The following is a 23,711-nucleotide window of genomic DNA, read 5'->3' as shown; positions in this document are numbered from 1 at the left end:
TGTTTCTTGATCTCCTGAAGAACTTAATCAACAAATTAGGAAAACATAAATGAAGGAAACTCTTGGACAGTTGTAACCTTGGACAGGTTGACCGAGTTTTTGAAAAAAGGGACTAACTTTGCCCAAGTTCATGGCTCTTCTTACTGTTTACTGTCATGACCGTAAGCAAACAAACAGCACCTAAAGGCAGTGGACACTATAGACTGTGCAAGTCTCGCGCGCGCCGGAGCGAGAAAACACGACAACTGAATAACTTAATTTTTTTATGAATCAAATCTTCGCTTAATTTTTTTTCTTAATGCCGAATCTGAACAACAAAAATACCAAATAGAGCTTGTTTAAAATTAGTTTTAGCTTTATAAACAAATACACAATTATCGGTTAAAGTATATGTATAGACAAAAGTAAAACTCTGGGACAAGGATGTTTACTTGATCTTAAATGTTTTGAAACCCCTTTTGTAAATCTACGCCCAAATGTGAAACTACGGAAAGCTGGTTTATACGCGGACGCACGATGGTCGCAAGGGCGTTAGATAAACGCGTGACGCATTTTAAAGAGGAAGCCGACGCCTACGCGACCAATGAAAAGGCTTTCAACCCCGCGCAACCAAAACAAGCGTCTGCGTAAGTTTCGTGATCGGAGATGGGCACAATTCTTAATTTTTTACAAATAACCTGACCTGAGGTCAAGTTTAAATATCGGTTTTTCTTCGTTATTATGTTGACTTTATATTACTTTTACATATGTTGTTAATTAGTATTATATTTTTAACAACATATGTCATTTTTATGGTTATAAACTATATTAAACTAAAGTAATGGACGAAACAAAATCCCCCCAACGTAAAACTCCATAAGGTTGGGACCACAATGGTCCCGGAAGTTCAAATCTGCGCGAGACTTGCACAGTCTATTGATAGTTGTCAAAGACTAGCCTTCGCAGTCGGTGTATCTCAACAAATGCATACAATTACAAACCTGTGAAAATTTGAGCTCAATCGGTCATAGATTTTGTGAGATAAAAATGAAAAAAAAAAAACACTGTCACACAAAGTTGTGTGCGTTTAGATGGTTGATTTCGAGACCTCAAGTTCTAAATCTGAGGTCTTGAAATCAAATTCATGGAAAATTACTTCTTTCTTGAAAACTTTGGCACATCAGAGGGAGCCGTTTCTCACAATGTTTTATACCACCAATCTCTCCCCATTACTCGCTTCCAAGTAAGGTTTTATGGTAATAAGTATTTTGAGTATTTACCAATAGTGTCCACTGCCTTTAAAGGGAATTTGGAGCTTACATCGATTGTATTTGACCTGTCAGGCCTTGAATTTGTAAGGGGGATGGGAATAGACTCAGACTGTAGGACTTGTAGCTCAAAAAGTTCACTGTTGTCCAAAATTTTTTTTACGTAGCAAATAAGAGACCCCATGCTCGATTGAATAACACTTTATTCAGATGGGTCATCTTACTAAAGGTTTCACAAAGAGACACACGTCTTGGACTTCTTACGGTGGGTCCGAAAAGTCGGAACAGTAGGAACTTTTTAATTGGATCGGATTAGTATTGCAGCTCGTCCACCTGGACTGTTCTGTTAAGACTGTCGGAACATTCTGTTGGAAAGTTCAAAATGTGTGTGGTCACCACGGCTGTATGCTTCATTTTTGAAAGGGCAAGAACACCGAGGCATTCTCTCCTTGGTAAAGGGCACCCTACGAGGAAGTTGTAAATTTCTACTTCGAGCATTTCAAGGGCACCAAGGCAATGACCAGGGGGCATGGAGGCAATCACCTTTCTGGCCTAGCTGTAAAGTATCGGCCTGGGATTACTCTTGTACTTCAGCACAATGATGTGGTCCATCGGAACGTTCTGAAAGTCCAATGGATTGTGGGCGTGTGTTCACAGGAACGTTCTTTTGCGCGTAGGATGTGCGTGACTTTTGAGACGCTTTTTTGAAAATGTTTTTTGTTTCAAGAAACTAGTTTGCCAATGGATAGGTTACACTTCACAAAATCATAATTTAAGAGGTCATGGCTTTAGGTTTTGCAGTCTCAAGTCGAGCACAGGGCACAGTGTAGAATACAAATCTCAATCATGCTTTTTGATAAATGGCTTTTTGTGAAATCGGTGACATTTTGTACCCTAAGTTTTTTCAACACATTACATTACCATCTGATACCGAACGGATCATAGTGACCACAAGGGAAACTGACTGGGTAAATTTAAAATGATTTTAGACAAAATTGACCAGAGCAGGACATGAACCTCTGACCTCCGGACAAATTGTTGACATTTTCAAAGAAACTGGTTTTGAATAACGATCAGCTGCTCCTGACTCACGACAAAGCTAACAAAAAATGCAACCCAAAATTATTTGCATCCCCATTTAGGGTGAAAAGCTGAATCATCGCTAATTCATCTAACCCTAAAGTTGAGAAAATCCCTCAATTTACACTTCCTTTGGATTTGCTGGATTTGGAATTGCAAGGCCAAAGCACAGGGATGTGATTTCTCCGTTTTCAAACAGAAATTTCATTTTTTTTTTCAATATAACCCCCACAATTTTTGTAATATTATATATATATATACATTATATATTTTTTTCTTAATAAAAAAGATCAAACTCATTAGAAAATGCATATAGAACCTTATGAGGCTACCCAGATTGCAGAGAAGGGCTTTCAGGATAAACGAATGTAAGCAGGCTTCGTACTTGGAATCTTCGGGCTCTACGCTCGCAAGCTTTCCCACTTTCGTACTTCAGGGTTTTTATTTCAACAGCCTATCACATCCCTGAAACCAGCCACGTAAACTCCATTTTAAAGCTTGCTACAAAATCTTATCCAATATAACTCCCATGTCTGTTAATATTTGACCCAAGACACTTGACTCTAACTTTATATCCTAAGTGGTCAGATTTCTTCTGAAAGAACAGTTTGGGCTTCATTGCTGCTATGGTACCATTGAGATTTGAGGCACTGCCTTTAAGGGAAGAGCTTTATTAAATGCACATTCATTAATACCTCAGACAGTTTCGCTATTCCTATTGGTGGAGAGCGCGTCACGTGGGGGTGTATAAACCTTTGATAATGACCAGTAAAAAGTGTTGAAACATGGGCGTGACACGCCAGCATGCACCTGTGCTTATAGGACAGTTTCTTCATTCCTATTGGTCGATAGCAACGGCTGAAGCAGTTGTGCCACATCACGCGATATGCGCGACGCGCACAGCATTCCCTTATAAGGAGTTGTTTACCCGAGGGCCTCACCATTTTATAGCTGGAGGGGTGTTGTGTTGAAACAAATCATTGAACAATTATAATTTTTGCATTTATTTTACCTTTTGACCAAAAAGTGTTGAATCGGTTTCAACTAGTGGTTTAAACCCGCCGGGGCCTGGTTCTTGATAATTTGCCTCGACTTCGTCTCAGTAAAACATATTGAGTCCCTTATTGTGCAATTACCAAAGTACTGTACATGCATATATATTGTTCAATGTAACCGTCATTTAAATTAATTCATCTAAATCCTTTTTCTTTACCTAAAAATAAAAAGATAGAAAGCATAAATTGAGTTCTTCTTAAATAGCTTTTAATTGTCTCATTCATATGGACTAGCCTTTACCCCTACTACTGTCAAAGTTGCTAATGGCTGCTACAAGAGGCGTAGGAGGTGTGTCCGAAACCAGGCTAGACGCCCAATGTCTTCCTTTATTTGAATACTTCCTGTGACTCATAAAACGTTGTAGCTGTCGCCAACCATTTAATACTTCTTCTCAAAAGTTCTTAGGCCAAATAAGAACAAAAAGATGTTTAGCATCCTACCTTATTGAAAAAAAGAAAGGAGGAGGTTTCTCTTTTTCTTAAATTGACCCTGACACTTTTGTAGAGACAACCTTGATTTGTTTGTTGTCTAAGATCATTAAAATGAAATCCTTTTTTTCTGGGCTTTTTCTTCCAAGCTTGTTTGTTTGTTTTCCGTTTGAGATCAGTAAAATGCAATTTTATTTATTTAATTTATTTTATTTTAAAGGAGGCCTCTAAAAGGGAAGCGGGCGGGGACGTTAAACATGTTTTTTTTTGCCTTAGCATCCAGACAAGCGGGAGCGGGAGGGGGTATCTGAAAGGTCAAATGTCAACTGCTGAACAGGTGCCCAAATGAAATGAACATTGTATTGTCTATGGAATCATGCTGAGTTCATTGAATGTGTTTTATCTGTAGTGAACATGGGATTTATGTATCCTGTACTACCCTAGACTTTCATGACTCCAAGTCCGAGAGCGCCAGTGTGTTTACTAGAGTGTGTACAAGTCCTTCCATCGTTTACAACTTCTGTATCAGAAATCGACACCCTAGGGGCATAAAGCTGACGTGAAAAATGTTGTGTGATTTGGGTATAACTACCAAGCGGCCTTTTTGTTGAGGTGCCAAGTTCCCTTGTCAGAAGTACGTAACAAGCAGCCTTGTGGAGCGGTACAAGGGGAACGGAGACAATTTCTCCCATTGCCTCTATGAAGTACATGTTATTGTATCAGGCGGCCTGTTACCATGGTTATAGTGTAAAGAACTTTTTGTTTAGGACATATTATTGGATGCTGGCTTAAAGGCAGTGGACACTATTGGTAGTTACTCAAAATAATTATTGGCATAAAACCTTTCTTGGTGACGAGTAATGGGGAAAGGTTGATAGTATAAAACATTGTGAGAAATGGCGGTCTCTGAAGTGCCATAGTTTTTGAGAAAGAAGTAATTTTCCATGAATTTGATTTCGAGACCTCAGATTTAGAACTTGAGGTCTCGAAATCAGACATCTAAACGCACACAACTTCGTGAGACAAGGGTTATTTTTCTTTCATTATTATCTCGCAACTTCAATGACCGATTGAGCTCAAATTTTCACAGGTTTGTTCTTTAATGCACATGTTGAGATACAACAAGTGAGAAGACTGGTCTTTGACAATTACCAATAGTGTCCACTGTCTTTAACATTACTGCCATTTAAAGTTATTTCTACTACAACTGATACAATTAAGAGCTTGGTATGGGGATGATTGTTCTTGGTGCTGTGCAGCGTGCACCACACTTTTCCTTTGTTGATGTCTGAAAGTATTCCCGGGGCTTTTAAAACCTACTTTCTAGGCTCTGTACTTAATGAATCAATAATCTAACACAGTGGATACAGTTGACTGCTAACCGCAATGTGTATTTTGTTGTATTTGGCAGAGTGAGTGTTGAACCCAGCACTTGGAAATGTTGTTTTATAACGGAAACATGTAACACCCGTGCTTTGGGGTTGGGTGGGGAGTATTGGTAACAGTTCATGTAAAGGGGGTATTACAGGCCTTCGTTTTTGAAAGGGCAAGGGTACCAAGGGCATTTTCTCCTTGGTAAAGGACACCCTATGAGGTAATTTTCAATTTCTATTGGAGCATTTCACGGGCCCCAAGGCAATGACCAGGGGGCATGGAGGCAATCGCCTTTGTTGCCTCCGCGCAGTATCAGCCAGCGGAACTACCAGGGATCTATTAAGGTTATAGATATAATATTCAGCTGCCAAATCGTCCTCTCTCAGAACCCTTATGGAAATGAGTCAGGAAACGGCTAGTGATGTAAATCTCGTGCAGCTACATGCGTTTAAGTTGTTGAAGGTCAAAAACATAAGCTGGTCGTACGTGACTCCTCTGGCTCAGTCTGGCGTCTTGTCTTTTTTTAAAGTGTACACTAGTCACACAAAATATGCTTTAACACCCTTGAACGCTTGTATGAGCGGCAAACATGGACTTTGGAATATCCACATACTGCTTTGGGGATGATATTCATCATTGGAAGATGGAGAAATCGCCCACAAGATAATCTACATTGCCATCTACTCAAACTGCCTCTTTTTCTTTTAGAGGATTTATAAGTTGTGAACGACTCTTGGTACAGAAAGTCAAACCTGATGAGACTTGGGGAACTTGATTTTTTCCTTTTGTCGCTGGCGTTTTAGATTCCAACTCCCTGTCGCCCCGGATTTAAACGCCCTGTCGCCCTTCTGTGGCTTGGAACAGCTTGACTCGTCTTTGGTTGCGCGGACTCTCTTGGAATGTACATTATCCTGATTATTTGTTAACAGTTTTAAAGGTTCTAGGCAACATGGAGCAATATGCAAGGAGAATGTCGTGGAAGCCTAACCCCAGGTATTATTCAATCATTTGTAATTGTTTAACCGGAACAATTACCCACTGTATATTCTGGTGGATTTTCTTCCTCATAGGACTTCAAACAAACACCATGTAAACCAGGTCTGGAATTTCATCTTCTTGCCAAAGGCTGGTTCTTTTTATCCCACATATACAGGGGCCATCCAAAGAACAAAGCCATTATAACTGTGCAATGACCATAGAGTTATATATAAGAACTAGAGGGCGAACGGGTGATGCTTCTTGCACAAACGTGACGGGACCACAAGGAGCCACGCACGCGCCATTATGTACGCGCGTTGTTCTTATATATAACTCTATGGCCATGACCTGGGTCCAATTACTTAGAGCTGCTTAAACACAAAACTAGCTAAGCACATACAAAACTTGCTTATCAGAACAAGGTTACAAGTCACTGGTTTTTTGTTTCATTTTCATTTAGCAGGATTTTGTCCAGCGGTAATGTCTACTGAAAAAGCTCTATGAAATTGGACACAGGACCCAAAGTTGCACTCTGACAACACGAGAAAACTTGAGTCTGGTGCCGGTGCACTAGACCACTAGACAGCTCAGCCACTATGCATGTACATGAACACTGACTTTGTGTCACCATGGCAATATAATTATGTACATCCAAACAGATAAAGGCAACTGTATCTGGTTAAGGGGATAGGACATCTTGGCATGGAGTGGCTGAGCAGGTTAAGAGAGCATCAGACTCGTGCTCTGGTGTTTCTGACGAGCAGAGTGCGGGTTCGAGTCCTGGTCTAGATACATTCTTCTCTACTTCTTCTCACCAATACACTCTCGCTTTTCTGAGATGTATGTAGAACAAAAGAGCTATTCCCTCAGTTGTATTCCAAGTACTGCATCTCTTTGGATCTCCTTACCTGGTGCATGTTTTCCTCCATCCTACAATCTAGACTGTTTCTTTTTAAGCGGACATCAACTCCTACCTTCAATTATCTTGAGGTACATCAGATTTATGTAGAACAAAAGAGCTATTCCCTCAGTGGTATTCCAAGTACTGCATCTCTTTGGATCTCCTTACCTGGTGCATGTTTTCCTCCATCCTACAATCTAGACTGTTTCTTTTTAAGCGGACATCAACTCCTACCTTCAATTATCTTGAGGTACATGTATTTGTCGTCTTAGATATTTTAACTTGTAGCCCCTTACCAAGAGTGGCTTGTTTGGGGTGAACGTGCATTCACATGTAACAAAATAGCAAACAAAACAAAATACTTTATTTTGTCTCGTGTAGGTAGCCATTTTCATTTGTTCTCGTTTTGGCGGTGTTGGTTTTTTAAATTCAATGCATCCTGAATTAATTGTCTTTAAGTCGTATGAGCCGCAATGTGTCACCGGTTCCGGTGAACGGCGGATGTCCATGTTTATTTATGGGACAAATGCAATAATTAGTGTGAGGTCAAACAACAAAGGTTTTGGGTTGGTTAGGGTGGAGGGCAGAAAAAGGAATTTGGCGCATTGCGTGTTTGAAGTTAACTACTACTTGCTGCGGATTTAAAACTTCATGAAGTTTTGGATTTACAACTTTGCATCAGAGCATTGCTCAAAACGTTGTATTGTCAACAACCCGTTACTTTTCAGAACCAACATTACTCAAAAGAGATTTACACAAAGTGCTACCACAAACCTCACCTACTGTAATAACATAAAGCGGTGCGCAGATCTGATTAGCTGTCAAAATATATTGTTCGACTCCCGAAGATTGAATGTTCAAGATTTTGTTCTCAGCTCATTTAGGAATATTGCCCGTTGACGGATCACCAATCTGGTTCAAATTGCTGTTGCATTGGGGCTGCTTGTCTGTGCAGACAACTTGGGATGCCCAACTAGGAATACATGTTCTGGATGGAATAGAAACCTTGCTAGACATCTCCGGTACATGTGTAGTCAAGCAGATTGAAAGAGGACATAGTCTGATACCTTATGTACAACAGTGTAGCATAAAGGTTACACCATTCAGGGAATCAGACAAAGATGGCAACTGTATGATCCTCTTCCTTTTGCAAAAGCTTCCTTCTCGTCAAACCCTACCTGAGTTCTAATCATAACCTTGTAGTAGCCCTTAATTGTTGCCAATTTGTCTGGGCCGACCAACAGGATGCTACTTTCTATTTAAGGGATCTCGGTTGAACTAATTTTATCATCGACACATCCAGCAATACGGAAGTCTTGTGCCTAGCATCATGCATCAGGTGCACATTGCTAAAGGAATGGATCCTCAGTGGTAGTCTGGTAACCTGACCAAATTCATCGGGACTTTTACCGCATTGACGTGATTGAACATTAACGGTGGTGGCTTAGGAATATGAATTGGGTGGAAGATATTTTCGAGCCGGAATTACGTCTGAATTTTGAAGTTATGGAAACCGGTGTTCAGAGTACAAACATGGATGTTTGTATTTAGTGTGAAGTGTTGGAGAGTTGTACAATAGCCTGCTGTGGCAAACTCATTTGCTATGATTATGTGTGTGGAAGATAACCTGGAGCTTGTGCTGGATTGGGAGGCCATTTTTGAGTTTTCTATTTTAGGAAAAGGTAATTGGATAAATGTCAGGTTGCCACTTGGTAAACTTAACAGTTTTCCATCGAATGGACTGAGATAAGACACATCATCTTTGCCCCATTTGAATCAACGTACAGAATTTCAGACATTCAAGATAATTTTGGGATTTGTCACTCGGTAAACATTTACTCTTCCCATCTAATGGACTTAAGATAACTCAAGACATATCATCTTTGCTGGATTGAGTCAACTTCAATTTCAAGATCATTTCATTGGTTGTCACCTGGTAAACATTAGTAATGGACTGAGATAAGTCAAGACATGGCGACTTTGCCGGATTGAGTCGACGTAAATTTTCAAGAACATTCGTTCGGTGATCATGTGGAATACATTCACGTGAGTCGTTGTTTGTGCTACATGTAGATGTTGAAAAGGCAGTCCTAGCCTTTATTTCCCAATGGAATATTTCCATTTCACAATGGACGATCCCAACAACCCATTTAAGTATAGCAGTCATAAATACAGGAAGAAACAACCGTTCAGGTAATCACCATTGGAGGTAGCTTTTCTTTTACAAACTCTAACTCTGGTGTTTAAGAAATGTGGACCTGAAACAAAAGAGGTCCATACAGTTTAGGGACCTGAAACACTCGGTGGACTTTAACAAACACCCACGCAGTGTTTTATACAGTGGTTTTTTTAGCCTTCGTAAAGACTTTGTTAGGGTCGAAGCGTCAGGACATTAACTATATTTTGGATTCTTACCATCTATCCTTTTGGTTTGTGAAATGTTTGCGACAGTTAACTTGCGCGGTCCTCAAATTAAACACTCGGTTGCAAGCCTGGTACATGTGTATGAAAAAGCCACTGGAGCACCACGGCAGCTCAGGGCTGTATTCTCTCCAGGGAGCTGAGAAAGATTAACAGTGGCACAATGACAAGGGCACTAATAAAAAAGGGTATAGAGACGTTAATTTGACATGCGCTATAGTTGTTGTTATTATTATTATTATTAATTTATGCTTTTGCTTTTGGTGTTTGTTTCGTTTAGGTCCAAGTTGAGTTCCCTGTTTGGTATGGACCGAGCGAACAACCAGGGTGGAAACGAGTCTCTGACGTACACTGCGCCCAAACAGCCCAAGAAAGGATCTAAAGGATCAACATCAAGGGGTAAGGCTAAGAAAATACAAGTAGCTCTTGCAAACTGCTTACCAACCAATATGACCCACATGTAATGGCCTGACGTTTCGACTCTAGCAGAATCTTTCTCAAACTTTCTCAAAGGCAGAGTCTTTCTTAGAGAAAGACACTGCTAGGGTTGAAATGTCGGCCCATTAACCTTTTTTTGCCAGATACATGTATAACAAAGACGCTTCACTAAACATATACATGTAATGCAAGCGGACCTAGCATATATACATTGTACATACAGTGCATATATGCATCACGTATGTACTGCCTGAGAGATTTTGTAAGATTAAGGGGGGTTCTTGGCTTACGTGAGAGCCTTGTCATCAAGACGACTGAGCTAAGGTCTCAAGTATGTCTCATGTCCCAAGAGTCCAGTCTCAATCCCCTTAGTCTTTTGTCCTTGTAGGCTACTTTTGAGTACTTGTGGTCAAGTCTCAAGTCTTTTGTTGTCATCTGTCAAATCCTCAGGGTCACGTTTTTTGTCATGTCATTATTATGAAGTCTCAAGTCTTTTTCGCCGAGTATAGACTCAGTTCTTAAAAGGGAAGTCTCGAGTTAAAGTCTCAAGTTGTTGGTGTCAATTGTCAAGTCAAATCTCATATCCTAATTAAGTGCAAGTCTCAATAATTTAAGTTCTGAAGTCGATTTGAACATCTATTTGTAGAAATGCAAACAAACAAAAAATTGATTTTGAACATTCACTGATTGTTTTGTCTGCGCCTTGAACACCCAGCAGGATGGATATGTGCGCATTACAAGTCTTGTTATTGTTATTAATATTATGATTGTAAGCAATTTTATCAAGGGTTACCCGTTTATTTTAACAAGCGTTATAGCAGGTGCATTCGTTTAGCTTCCCTGGGTCTACCCTGCGATGCTCACTCGGGTGAGCCCCTGACAAGAGCTAAACGAACGAACACTCATCGCTCTCGTAGTGACGTCGTTTTCCTGGGTCCAGCCACCAAGTGACCCACGCCACAAGCAGGGCACTGGGGGCTGACCTGGGTGAGCCCCTGGAAGGATGTCAAAAGCTATTCAAACGCACCGGGGCAGACCGGGGATGACCCAGGGAAGCTAAACGAACGCACCCAACATCTTGATGAGCCCCTTAGCCTTAGCTAGCCTACATCAGCCATTTTGTAATCATGATTCTGTGGGTATTTTGTTCATACTTTCAGAGGGAGCGGCCTCATCATCCCCTTCAACAGCCGGTCAGTCAGCATTATTACTTGCCGTTGCTGTGCATGCGTACAGATTGTAAGTATACTCTATGGAACAGCCTGTAGAATTGTCATGGTGTCTGGATTTATTAAAGGCACCGGACACGTTTGGTAATTACTCAAAATATATATTATCATAAAAACGTACTTAGTAATGCTCAACGGGGAACTGTTGATAGTGTAAAACATTGTGAGAAATGGCTCCTCCTCTGAAGCAATGTAGTTTTTGGCAAAGAAGTAATTTCTCATCCAAATATTAAATGACTTCAACTGCAGCCTTTTATACTCGAAAGCACACAAATTTGTGTCTTTTTTTCTTCATTTTGTTGCAGCTTTGATGACCATTTGAGTCCAATACAGGTTTATAATTTTATGCAATATGTGTTGGGATACACCAGATGACAATACTGGTCTTTGACAGTTACCAAAGGTGTCCAGTGCCTAATGGCCTACTGACTATCTTTCCCAAACCCCATCACTCTGTTTCCAAATTGTGAAGTCAATTTATCTGAGCTGTGTTGTTGAATGTTTTTAGTGACTCACCGTTTCTAGACTACTTCAGGGACAGCCTGGAAAAATATTGGGCTTTGCCCACAGTCAGACTAAAAAAGCTTTGTTGGCGAACTCTTCTCAAATGATCTGACCAATAAACTTTGAGACAAGAGTGCTGGGCGTGTTTATCTGGAGGACGTTGGTTCGAAGTCAATTTGTCTGTGTTTAGCCCTAAATCCAATTATATATTGGCAGGACTCTTTCAATGCTATAAATGGATTTCACCTGTTGAGTATAGTTTCCATTGCCAAGAGCAATTAATTTAGCTGAATACCAGGTATAAATATTCGGTGTTATTATTATTACTTTTTAAAGTACTGTTGTTAGAAATAACCATGTGAAAACATACCTTAGTGTATGTTTGCTTCTCTCCACCCAGGGGTAAATGGGTACCTGTGAGGGCAGAGTTGGTTCTTGTGATTGATTAACCTTGATTGCGCTATATATTTGGCAGCACAGGCTGTATACTCCCCAGGGAGCTGAGATGATTTAAGGAATGAATTATGGCTCAGTGACCAGGGGTAATAATGTTGAAGCGCCATGAGCGTCACTGCGTGAAGGACCTGAGCGCTATATAAGAAGCCACTATTATTATTAGTATATATTCAAAAAAGGCTAACAAATGCTAGGTTAAATCTGCAATTTTCTGGAACCCACATTAACTTCTAATGAGTTGGCAACAGACACACTGGGGGTACAAAGACGTTCTCATCTTCTATTGAGTATTGAGTGAGAGAATAAGATACTCTCAGACCTTGAACCCCCCCTAATAAGTGACCTACATGTAGGACTCGAAAATAACTTGTAGCATCCCCTTAAAGTGATCCCCTGGCTGCCGCTTCCAGGGTTGTATCGTAAACTTGGGTGTGATCCCTGGCTATACGGCAGCTAACATTTATGTGGCTTCTGACTAGCAACCCCCCCCCCCCCGAACAAGGATATTTACAAAGTAGGGACACCGATAACATAGGGCTGGAGAGCTCAGTTGGTTGATCGCTGGTATGTAAATCCAGTAAACTTTAGTTCAAGTCTCGCTCCAGTCAATTTAAACCCGAACTACATATTTTTATTACAAGTTTTTAAAGGTTTGTGTTATAAGTCATCGCACTTAGGTGTCCATTACCGCAAGATGACATATTGATCCTCTGTAATAGTAAAAGCTAAATAGTATTTAATAGTATGTAAATAGTATTTAATAGTATTTAATAGTATGTTAAAGTATTCTATTTAATACTATTGAATAGTATTTAATAGTATTTGTTGCAAGTTTATTGTTTTCCCACTTTCTCATCCCTCCAGTTCCAATGGAACATACATCAAACATGGCAAGCTTGGGGCTGCTATCTTGGGCAACCACACAGCCAATGACGTAAGTTCTTGGATCAGTGAATTATATTTTTTACTCAAAAATGGCAGGATAAAAACTTTGCATGTTGGAAATGAATTCTAGTAAAGTTTGAGTTAAATTCATGTATATAAGTAGGAATTGAAACTTTGCATGGTGTAGATACAATCTAGTCAGATTTGTGGTAACACCGTGTGTGTAGGATTTGAAACTTTGCATGGTAGAGATACAATCAAATTTGTTGTGCATACTTTGGAGCTTCTGAGAGTGGTCTCCAAAATAATTGTTTGGCAAAAAGAAACTCTCAGTTTCTAAGAAAGACATTCATATACTTGATGACGTGCCTTTTTCACCCAACTCCCTTTTGATCATTACAGATATGACATTGCATCTAATGACCTTATTGCAGTGAGGTGACGGTGTACATGTATTACCATAATTAAATTCCAGCATTTAAACCCTTCGGTGTAAAGTTACTTCATATAGTCTTGAAAGAAACATTTACTTTTGAGAGTAATATAAGTTTGGTATAATCTAATGTCATTTATCAATAATATTTGTTTTTTCTTCCAGTACAAAGTATTACTTTACATCAGCAAACAGCAGCAGGTGACACATGCAAGAATTACACCCCATTTTGTCTTCACAGTAAGTTCCTTCCTCTCTCAATTTTTCAACCCTAACCCATCGGGGCCCAATAGGAGACTTTCCAACGCTAGGTGGCAGCAGATTTACCGGGTTAATTTTCATTGCTTACGTAGTTCTGAACATGCGCATAATTCTGAGAACAATGGATTTACCCGGTAAGTCTGCTGCCCTCTGTCGTCCCAGAAAGTCTCCCATTGAACTCTCTATTCCTAAATGAACTCCTTCAATCTAAATAGGAGACTTTCCAACGCTAGGTGGCAGCAGACTTACCAGGTAAAATTCCATTGTTTACGTAGTTCTGAACATGCGCATAATTCTGAGAACAATGGATTTACCCGGTAAGTCTGCTGCCCTCTATCATCCCAGATGTCGTCCATTTCATGGCTCTCTGCTTACCAGAAGCAAAGAATTAGGGCTTATGGAAGCAGGGAACTCTGTGCTTACGTCAAGGGTATTTAACGGGTTAGCAGGGAATTGTAACTTCCGCGCATGCATACTCCACGTTACTTAGCAGTCTCACTTACAAGACTAGCGCAGAAATTCAGAGTTTGCCCGTAAGCAGAGAATGGTGATTGAAGCACATTTTCAAAAAAAGTTTCAGTGTCTTTAGGTTTGATGTAAGCGCTCATAACATCTTCTTTTTGTTATTTCAGACGCAAGCCAACAACTATGCTACATTCTACGACGAGCAGAGACAGAACTGGTCCATCATGTTTGAGTCGGAGCAGAACGCAGAAGATTTTGCTAAGCAGGTAGGAAAAACATGCTGTTATAGATCTTATGCGCATGACATCACTGAAGTTGGGCGCCCTCACGCTAGAGGCAGGGAAAAAACCATATGTATTTTCTTTGGTGTAAGACCTTTGGGAATCATTTTCTCCGTAACATAAAAAGTTTTTTAATATTTTAAAATCTTAATCATTATTCGGTATCTTTTTTAATATGATATTTAGGTGGGATTAGCCAAGCTGAATGCTTCAGGGGGCATTACGAGGGGCGTTATCCAGCAAGACCTGACCATCGGTGCTGGCGACCCCGTCAGCGAAGGGGATTCAGTTGAGGTGAAATACACAGGCTGGCTGTACCAGAACAGGACGTTTGGAAGTGTAAGTAATTAAGTGATTTTTTTCTCTCCCATTATTTGGCATAGCTTTCTTTTATAGTCAGTCCAGCTCCTACATTATGTCATCAGCCATTTTGCTTTAGCCCTGCCAGATATTTCTCTCATAGCTACCCAGTCTGTTTCATGTAAATGTTTTCTTGATACCTGTTTGTCTAGTCTCCTTGTTTGTAGTTTGTCTGTCTAGGCTGTCTTCTGCAAGCCTTGGCTTAATCTGACAACCTCGTACTCTCTTTATTTTGGTTTACATTATATTAACTATTTTCCCTCCGTCCTCTGTGCTTATTATTTTGCTTATCTATGTAATATTTTGTAACCATTATATCTTAAGAAGAGTAGTACGAAATAAATTTTGACTTGAATTTAAAAAAATGTGAAAATAGTGTGTAGTATCAGTTGGTTGTTTACAGAAACACACTAGTAGGAAGTTTTTTATTGTCATCAAATTATGGTACTGCGGGGGTTGGGGGGATCAGACTTTGGCTGAGCTGAACTGATTGGAATATTGGTAAAAGTCTACAGTGTGGATTGCTAACGAGAGGATGAAAATGGATTCGCTCTTTTAGATTCCAATGACAGCAATATATAACTGAAGTATTTTGTTCTAACTCTGTAGGTGTTTGACAGCAATGCGAGTGTGGACAAGGCCTTCCGCTTTAAAATCGGCAGAGGAAAAGTTATAAAGGTAGGTACTATAAGTTATTAGGTGAGGTTGGGTGTGATACAGACTATATCTAGTTGAGGAGTCCGTATCAGGTGAGGGCGCTAGCCCAAGCGTTTTTATCATACCATAAAACACTTTTATTCACGACCATGTAAATAAAACAAGGAGAACGCATAATTTCAGGTATCGACTTGCGTATGATAAAACTGTATATTAAAGCGCCTTGAGCATCATTGAATGACGGATATGCGCACTACATAACAAGCCACTATTATTTTAATTAATTATATTAATTATATTGCTCACCAATTCCTGCAGGGCTGGGAAGAAGGGGTGATCTCGATGAAGAAAGGTGGGCGCCGGTTGCTACTCATTCCTCCATCGCTAGCCTATGGAAAGAAGGGACTAGGTTCTCGGATACCGGCCAACTCTACGCTCATATTCGATGTTGAAATTAAAAAGGTAAGTCGAAGTTAAATAAAGTATATTAAAAAATAAAAGCATGTTTTGCATCCCGCCCGCTTCCATCTTTTAGAGGCCGCCTCCTTTTTTTTCAATGAAAAAAAATAAAATAGTTTGGGGGAAATTTTCATTAAAGGACACATTTTAACAATCTCAACATTCCTGAAAAAATGTGTTGGGAGGCCATTTTGAAAGGGGAAAAAAGTCCATCCTTCCTTTTTTCAAAAGGCAGGCTCTAATCATGTTTTTTCTTTCTTTTCCGGATGTAATCACCTTGTCTTTGGTTTTTCTTGAAGGTTAAAGTCACTAAAGACAAGGATGAGACGGGCTCAGTGTCTTCCGATGCCATGGAGGCGGGATCATTACTTGCTAATGATACCCATCGTGCCGCCTCACCAAGGGTGGATGCTGGTATGAGGTGAGAGAAACTTCCTGGACTCAATTTCTGGGCCCAGTTTCATGGCTCTGCTTACCATAAGCAAAGAATTGGCGCTTGCGGAAACAAGGAATTCTGCGCTTACGTCAAGCGATTTCATGGGTTAGCGGGGAATTTTGGCTTGTACCCGTGAGTACTCCTTGTTACTAGGCATTCTATGCGTGATCAGAAGCGCAGAATTCGGCAGTAAGAAGAGACTTGAATTTAGGCCCCGTAATTTGGGCAACCATTGTTGGTGCTGTCGGACTTTTGGTTGGGTTTAAGTTGTATGTTTACTAAGCAGAGCCAAAGATTGCTTAGCAAGAACTAGCTTCCAGCTGTAAAACAAATAGTCATGGCAGAATGGTCTGTTGTATAGACTCGAGTCCAGTCATATGGCACTTGAGTAATAGAGCAAGACACTTGACCGTAGTTGCTTTGTTCTTCTGATGGGATGTAAAGCTGTAGTTCTTGTGTGTTGTATTAATGCATGTTCTAGACTCCGGTGTATTTTATTTCTGCTGTAAATTATGCCACAGTCCCTGGTAATTCCTTCAAAGCTGAACTCTATAATCAGTGAGCTTTCAAAATGAAACCAATCAGTGCTGTGTTGATCTTAGTACCAATTCTGTGTAGTGTCTTAAAGATCTGTTTTCCTCTTTGTTTTCTCTTAAAGCAGCAGTGATGAAACAGTTAAGACAAGGTCTGCTTCTCTCACTGATCAAATGTCGTCGGTAAGTTTAAAATGTTTTATTGAAATATCTGCTCTGATTCTTCTCTCGTCCCATGTTTTGAGTATTAGGAAAAACAAACGAGTCGGATTTTGTTATTATTATTTTTTTAAGTAAACATTAAAGGCAGTGGACACTACTGGCAATTACTTAAAATAATTATTAGCATAAAACCTTACTTGGTGTTGAGCAATAGAGAGAGGTTGGTAGTATAAAACATTGTGAGAAAAGGCTCCCTCTGAAGTGGAGTAGTTTTCGAGAAAGAAGTCATTTTCCACGAATTTGATTTCGAGACCTCAAGTTTAGAATTTGAGGTCTCGAAATCAAGCATCTGAAAGCACACAACTCCGTGTGACAAGGGTGTTTTTTTTTAAATTATTATCTCGCAACTTGGACGACCGATTGAGCTCAAATTTTCACAGGTTTCTTTTTTTATGCATATGATGAGATACACCAAGTGAGAAGACTGGTCTTTGACAATTACCAATAGTGTCCACTGCCTTTTAATCATTGTAACATTAAGATGAGAAGAGTGAAAACAAGTCGCAACATTTACAAGGAATTTACACTTTCAGCATTAGTCTTGCGTCCAGTTCTTAGTCCTGTTCTGTTTCTCCGTTACAGAGTCCAGCCAGCAGTAGTAAAGCCAAGCTGATCTCTAGAATGGCCAAGATGGGACAGCCTATGCTACCGCTACAAGGAGCTGCCATAGCTGCAGATAGCACCGACGAGTCAGAGGTGGATGTGAGTATTGTGTTTATTTTATTTATTTATTTCGTATCAATTTTTGGTTTTTACCCATATACACCGATGTGTGTAGCACTGTATACTCAGTACTTTCCCGAGTCCTGTGAAAAAAATCACAGGCATTCGAACCCACGACCTTTGTAATTCTAGAGCAGTATATGAGTAAAAACCAAAAATTAATATTCTTTATCCCCGATGCAAATTTAAAATCTATCAAATATTTATTTCATAAAACATCCACAAGGCAATCGCCAAAAACGGATGAATATACAATTGCCAACAATCCTTTCAGTTCTCTGGGGTCGATTTCACAAAACTCTTCCTAACTTAGGACTAGTCCTAGGCAATGCTAAGAGATAGGACTGGTCTTAAGTAACTCATTCTAACTTAGGACTAGTCCTATCTCTTAGCATTGCCTAGGACTAGTCCTAAGTTAGGACTGGTCCTATCTCTTAGCATTGCCTAGGACTAGTCCTAAGTTAGGAAGAGTTTTGTGAAATTGACCCCTGGAGCCATAACGTGGAACGATCTTCTTACTGCCATTAAAAGCTTGCCAACTACTCATGCTATTGCGAGTTTCAAGAAGCATGTCAAGTAGCACATTTAAAGCTCAAATTAACTATTTGTATTTTTAGGTCCTTTTGTTAACGTTACTTCAACGCATGATGACGTAGCTATCCAGTAGCTGTAAATGCCAATTTGGTCATATCTGTTTCCCTCCTGTCTTAACTAATTTTGTTTTGTATTTTAGAGAATTCTCTGTAATTTATCTTTGTATATATACTATTTTTAATATCCCTCTGCGCCTCAGAATAGTGAACTAGAGCGATATCGATAGGGCGTTAATGAATACAATATATGATTGTTATACTCTATGCCCACATGACCACACCCTTCCACCCCCCCCCCCAGGAAATTGAGGGCCCGATACACTCTGAACGAGTCCCAAAGGGCAGTCGATATCAATTTACCCCTTGAGATAGTGTCAATAAGATTAGGCAGTCACAAAATAATGTAATTATATGTTCCCCTTGGTGATTCATTCAAACAAACCTAATTACAACAAAAAATAAGCCACTTGCAAAAAAAAGGTCACATTTGGAGTGAACTTGAAATGTGTAAACAATGTTTTATCATGCTATAATTAGCACGATATCTTCGTTCAGGGAAGTCTAGCGGTATCGGAGCCAAGTTTATTTGAAATAGTTTTCACAACACAGCTGCAATGGTCAGACACTTTTAAATCCGTTATGTCATTGGGAGTGAGACTATAGCGGCAATCACAACTGGTACATAGTAGATGGTACTAATATTAAACCGCATTTGTTCAGCGCATATCACTGCTAAGTTCCTATGTGCTGGATAGGACATAGATAACAACAGGAAAGAAATACCAACTGAAGAACAACTAGGTTTGCCAATTCACAGTTCAGCTGCAGCTACTTTGGAAAGACCGAGCTCCGTAAGATTTTGTGACGGGTGGAAGTGACGGGAAGGGACATTGATTTGGAACATAACTTTCTCGGAGGTATTGTATTCGTGAAGTAGTTCCTGTGGTAATCAAATCTGGAAATGAAATCGTTACAGGAGAATAGCGCCTCAGACACGGGTTATCCGTCCCTTCCGGCACACCCACATCCACGCAGTAAACCCATCAAGACGGCACGCAAGCCGCCGGTTACCAGCGCTAAGCCTGACCAGCAGTTGCCCATGGCTGGTGACCCGATGATGCAGCAACAGCCTGGTATACAGATGCCTATGCAGAACAACACAGCTGGTATCCCACAAGCCTCACAGGGTAGGTTGTAGGAAGTTTAGCAGTCTGAAATATCTTCTCGCGGAACAACAAAACACAAACAGATTTCAGAAGGTTGTGCCCACAATGGGCCTTGGTCTGGCTTCTGAATTATTAGCTCTTGGGAAAACCAGAAGAATCCTGAATAAATTGCCTGAAAAGTGTTTTGAAGCCATGCTGTGCGTATATCTATTTTAAACCTTGTACTTGATAAAATGGTTCGACCTTTTTTCAAGGACCAAGTGTCATGCCTGCAAGAATTGAAATATCTGTAATCAAAGGTTTCAGATGTTTACATTTGAAAGTGTGCTTAAAAGCAGTGGACACTCTATTGGTAAGTACTCAAAATAATTATTAGCATAAAACCAATACTTAGTAACGAGTAATGGAGAGAGGTTGATGACCAATTGAGCTCAAATTTTCACAGGTTTGTTATTTTATGCACATGTTGAGATACACCAAGTGAGAAGACTGGTCTTTGACCATTACCAAAACAACAAAACAAAAAAAAAATCAATCTATGCCAATCATAGATAAATAGTTGTAATCAAATGCTTTGTGAGACTCTATGAAGTTGTTTCAGTCAATGAACTTCACAGAGTTTGTTGGTATTTAGTCTAGTATCTACCTCTTCTAACCCCCATAGGCTTGACACACACAGTGGCCGTCTACCAGCCTCAGATGCAGCCCCAACAGCAGCCTTTCCAGACTCAACCCCAGGTGCAGCAACAAACCATGGGCATGCAGGGAATGGGACAGCAACAAGCATTCCAAGTAAGAACATTTTGGGGTCAAGGTTGATCTTGAGCTTGTTTTATTACATTTTCCTTAACACTAGTAGATGCACCATATGCTCTGAGCTTCAAAAAGGTTGATTCAACCATTTACTTTATCATGAGGACAATTTTGTATACAGACCCTGGAAATCTTCCCCATAGGTTCCTTGCATGTGATGTCACATGGGGCAAATAGTGCCCTCTCTGAGATTAAATGAAGACGTATCATTAAATGAGTTGTGCGCTGCGCATTTAACGTAACAAGTTTCTACTACGACAGCGATCGCAGTTTACGTATGCCCCTATATCTAAGTCAGACCACAAACAAGCTGGTGCGTGTTAACCTGCAATACAACTGTCGACCAATTAGGCGCCCTCTCTTGATCTCAATGAGTGAGGGCGCTATATAAGCCTGTGATGTCATACCCAGTGTGTATTTGGAAATACAATGGAAGTATTTTGATTGTAGTGTTATTGGGAAACTATACAGTTGAGTTAATATGTTATACCTAATCTATCCTGTTATACTCTTTACTTCTTGGTCTTGCAGTGTTTGTATGTTTGTATTTTTGTACATGTATGTAATGGACCCTTCCCATGAAATATGCTAATTACATTCACGCATGCGTACAGACCCTGTTGGTTGGCAAACACCATAGAGTTGTGCACTAAGCAGGTGCGCAATCGCGTCTGCGTCACGCACCCATTAGCCGTGTACAAAACAGCGCGATGTTCCCTCATTTTGCCAACCAAAACGTTAGTGCGCAAGCGCTATGTGCAATTTACAAATTTCATGGGAAGGGTCTATTATCTTGTTATCGTTGTTAAGTGATACCTTCAGCTACAGCTGTTGGTCAATTTGTTATTGATCAATAATTAATGCAAAAAATAGTTAATGGCCTGACGTTTCGACCCTAGCAGAGTCTTTCTCGAAGGCTAAATGACAACACAACAAACATGAACAGGTAACTAAGTGAAACATAAGCAGTGAAGTGGAAATACATGAATGCTTGTTTCACTTAGTTACCTGTTCATGTTTATTAATTTTTTGTTACCTGTTCATGTTTGTTGTGTTGTCATTTAACCTTCGAGAAAGACTCTGCTAGGGTCGAAACGTCAGGCAATTAACTATTTCTTGCATTTATACTCTCGGTCCATTTGGTTGGTAAGTTGTTTGCAACAGCTAATTCTATTTTTTCATTTCCTGACCAATAATTAAGGTACCCGGTCACTAATGGTAGTGATCCTGTTGTACTTGATCGACCCTTGATTTACCGACTTACATGTGTACCTCCAATTCTATTCACTCCTTCAAACAAAAATAGTTTTATTTATCTTTATTTTTTATTTATTTATTGTAATAGTGCCCTGAGCACCTTGATGCACAATTGTGCTTTACAAAACTTGGTTATTATTACTATCTATATTATTACAATCAATCAATTTGATATATCAATTATCAGCATTTGTTGTCATTCACAAAAAACAAAACACTCCATTCATGAGCACACATTTTGAAATATTTATTCCTGTCTGTCTGTCTGTCTGTCTGTCTGTCTGTCTGTCTGTCTGTCTGTCTGTCTGTCTGTCTGTCTGTCTGTCTGTTGTCTGTCGTCTGTCGAACCGAGCAAACGAAAGCTACATTGTGTGCAGTTTTTGTTCAATAAAAAAATATGACATTGTGGGCTTAGCCTCAGAATGTTATTATAATGGAGAAAAACAAACAAAAAAGTGATCATAGGACAACACCTTAGGAAAGCCCACAATGTTGCCCTATTAAAGGAACACGTTGCCTTAGATCGGTCGAGTTGGTCTATAAAAAGCGCTTGTAACCATTTGTTATAAAATGCATGGTTGAGAAGATGTTTCAAAAGTAGAATACAATGATCCACACAAATTTGACTCGAAATTGCGTGGTTTTCCTTTTACTTCGCAAACTAACACGGTCGGCCATTTATGGGAGTCAAAAACATATGGTTACAAACGCTTTCCAAAGACCAACTCGACCGATCCAAGGCAACGTGATCCTTTAAGACCGTCTGTCTGTCTGTCTATCTGTCTGTCTGTCTGTCTGTCTGTCTGTCTGTCTGTCTGTCTGTCTGTCTGTCTGTCTGTCTGTCTGTCTGTCTGTTTGTTTGTTTGTTTTTTTGTTTTTTTGTTTTTTTGTTTCAAACCATGTGCTACCCAAGCTCCGTTATTCCTAACCCCAAGCTTTACACCTGCGCCTTACACCCATTTTTTATTTGTTTTGTCTGCCATCCCTCCGCTTTGCATTGACAGTCTACGACCTTCCATGGGACGGCACAGCAATATCCATTTCAGGTACTGTGGTAACCACCTCTACATGTTGTAATTCTTTTACATGTGTTTTTTCCATTTGTCAAAATGTGCTGAGATTTACATCATTGTTGTTTGGAAGAGTACATTCATTTCAATCTTCTAGTTTTCAATAAGGCACCATACAACCAACCTGGGCCCAATTTCATAGAGCTGCTTAAGCACAAAATTTTGCTTAAGCAAAAAAAACCTTGCTTAGTAAAATCAGATTACCGGCCAAGACTCCAGTCAGTTGTTATGCTAAGTAAACAACAGCTAATTACCAGTCACAATCAACGTATATGGCATAACATTTTGGCCAGTAACATGTGTAAAATAAGCAAGCTGTTTTCGTGCTTAAGCAAAATGTTTGCTTAAGCAGCTCTATGAAATTGGCCCCTGTTAGAATTGTCATAAAATTCAATGGCCTTGTTTTTATACAACAATCGGGGCGCAATTTCACAAAGCTGGAAATTGTTGGGTCAGAAAATAGAATAGTAAAGTTAGATTCTTGTAATACTTACCTTCAACTTGCGGCTCTACTACTCCCCTGATGGATCAAAATGATGATGATGATGATGAACTTGTGCTTTCTTTGCACAAATCTATGCTTTCTCGCCTAGTTATGCACTCTTTGACATTCCGAGGACCGAAATGAAACTACTCTTCCAAAATCCAAGAACGAACATTTCCGTTCACAGCACTTTCAATTTAACTCTTTCCTGCTCAGTTGCTTTTTGTTGTGGTCCCTGCCAACGCTATCCTCAGTTATCTTTCCTTAATTTATACTTCCTTACTAATTAAAGCACTAAATGTTAAATAAATTTGATGGTGCCAGACCTACTTTCAGTATACATGGATAAGTAATTTTAGTTTACGCAGGGTTTGAAACTTTGCATGGTGGAAGTATAACTAAGAGAAGTTTGCGGTGTGTAAATCTCTTTTGAGTAGTGTTGGTTAACGACTCAACATTTCAATCGGTGGCTCTTGTCGTCTTCAGTAGAATTCTCTGTTC

At 39.8% G+C, this 23,711-nt stretch overlaps 1 protein-coding gene across 6 annotated transcripts in view; it reads left to right on the top strand.

The window, feature by feature from the left end:
- The window catches only part of LOC139948025 (FK506-binding protein 15-like), a 65,620-nt gene that overhangs the window by 10,142 nt on the left and 31,767 nt on the right, over positions 1-23,711 (top strand). For 4 of the 6 annotated variants that reach the window (XM_071946003.1, XM_071946005.1, XM_071946006.1 and 1 more), the window contains exons 2-15: positions 9,766-9,884; positions 11,084-11,162; positions 12,977-13,046; positions 13,596-13,670; positions 14,324-14,422; positions 14,624-14,776; positions 15,407-15,475; positions 15,773-15,916; positions 16,213-16,334; positions 17,008-17,065; positions 17,687-17,806; positions 19,397-19,607; positions 20,251-20,378; positions 22,661-22,702. In XM_071946003.1, coding sequence (XP_071802104.1) covers positions 9,766-9,884; positions 11,084-11,162; positions 12,977-13,046; positions 13,596-13,670; positions 14,324-14,422; positions 14,624-14,776; positions 15,407-15,475; positions 15,773-15,916; positions 16,213-16,334; positions 17,008-17,065; positions 17,687-17,806; positions 19,397-19,607; positions 20,251-20,378; positions 22,661-22,702 — 1,489 coding nt within the window. The remainder of the gene's footprint in view (positions 1-9,765; positions 9,885-11,083; positions 11,163-12,976; positions 13,047-13,595; positions 13,671-14,323; positions 14,423-14,623; positions 14,777-15,406; positions 15,476-15,772; positions 15,917-16,212; positions 16,335-17,007; positions 17,066-17,686; positions 17,807-19,396; positions 19,608-20,250; positions 20,379-22,660; positions 22,703-23,711) is intronic. The other 2 variants (XM_071946002.1, XM_071946004.1) reach the window with 2 other exon arrangements.

The sequence above is a fragment of the Asterias amurensis genome, chromosome 15 (assembly GCF_032118995.1).
Source record: "Asterias amurensis chromosome 15, ASM3211899v1".
Classification (NCBI taxonomy): Eukaryota; Metazoa; Echinodermata; class Asteroidea; order Forcipulatida; family Asteriidae; genus Asterias; species Asterias amurensis.
This window is presented reverse-complemented; position numbering and strand designations above follow the sequence as displayed.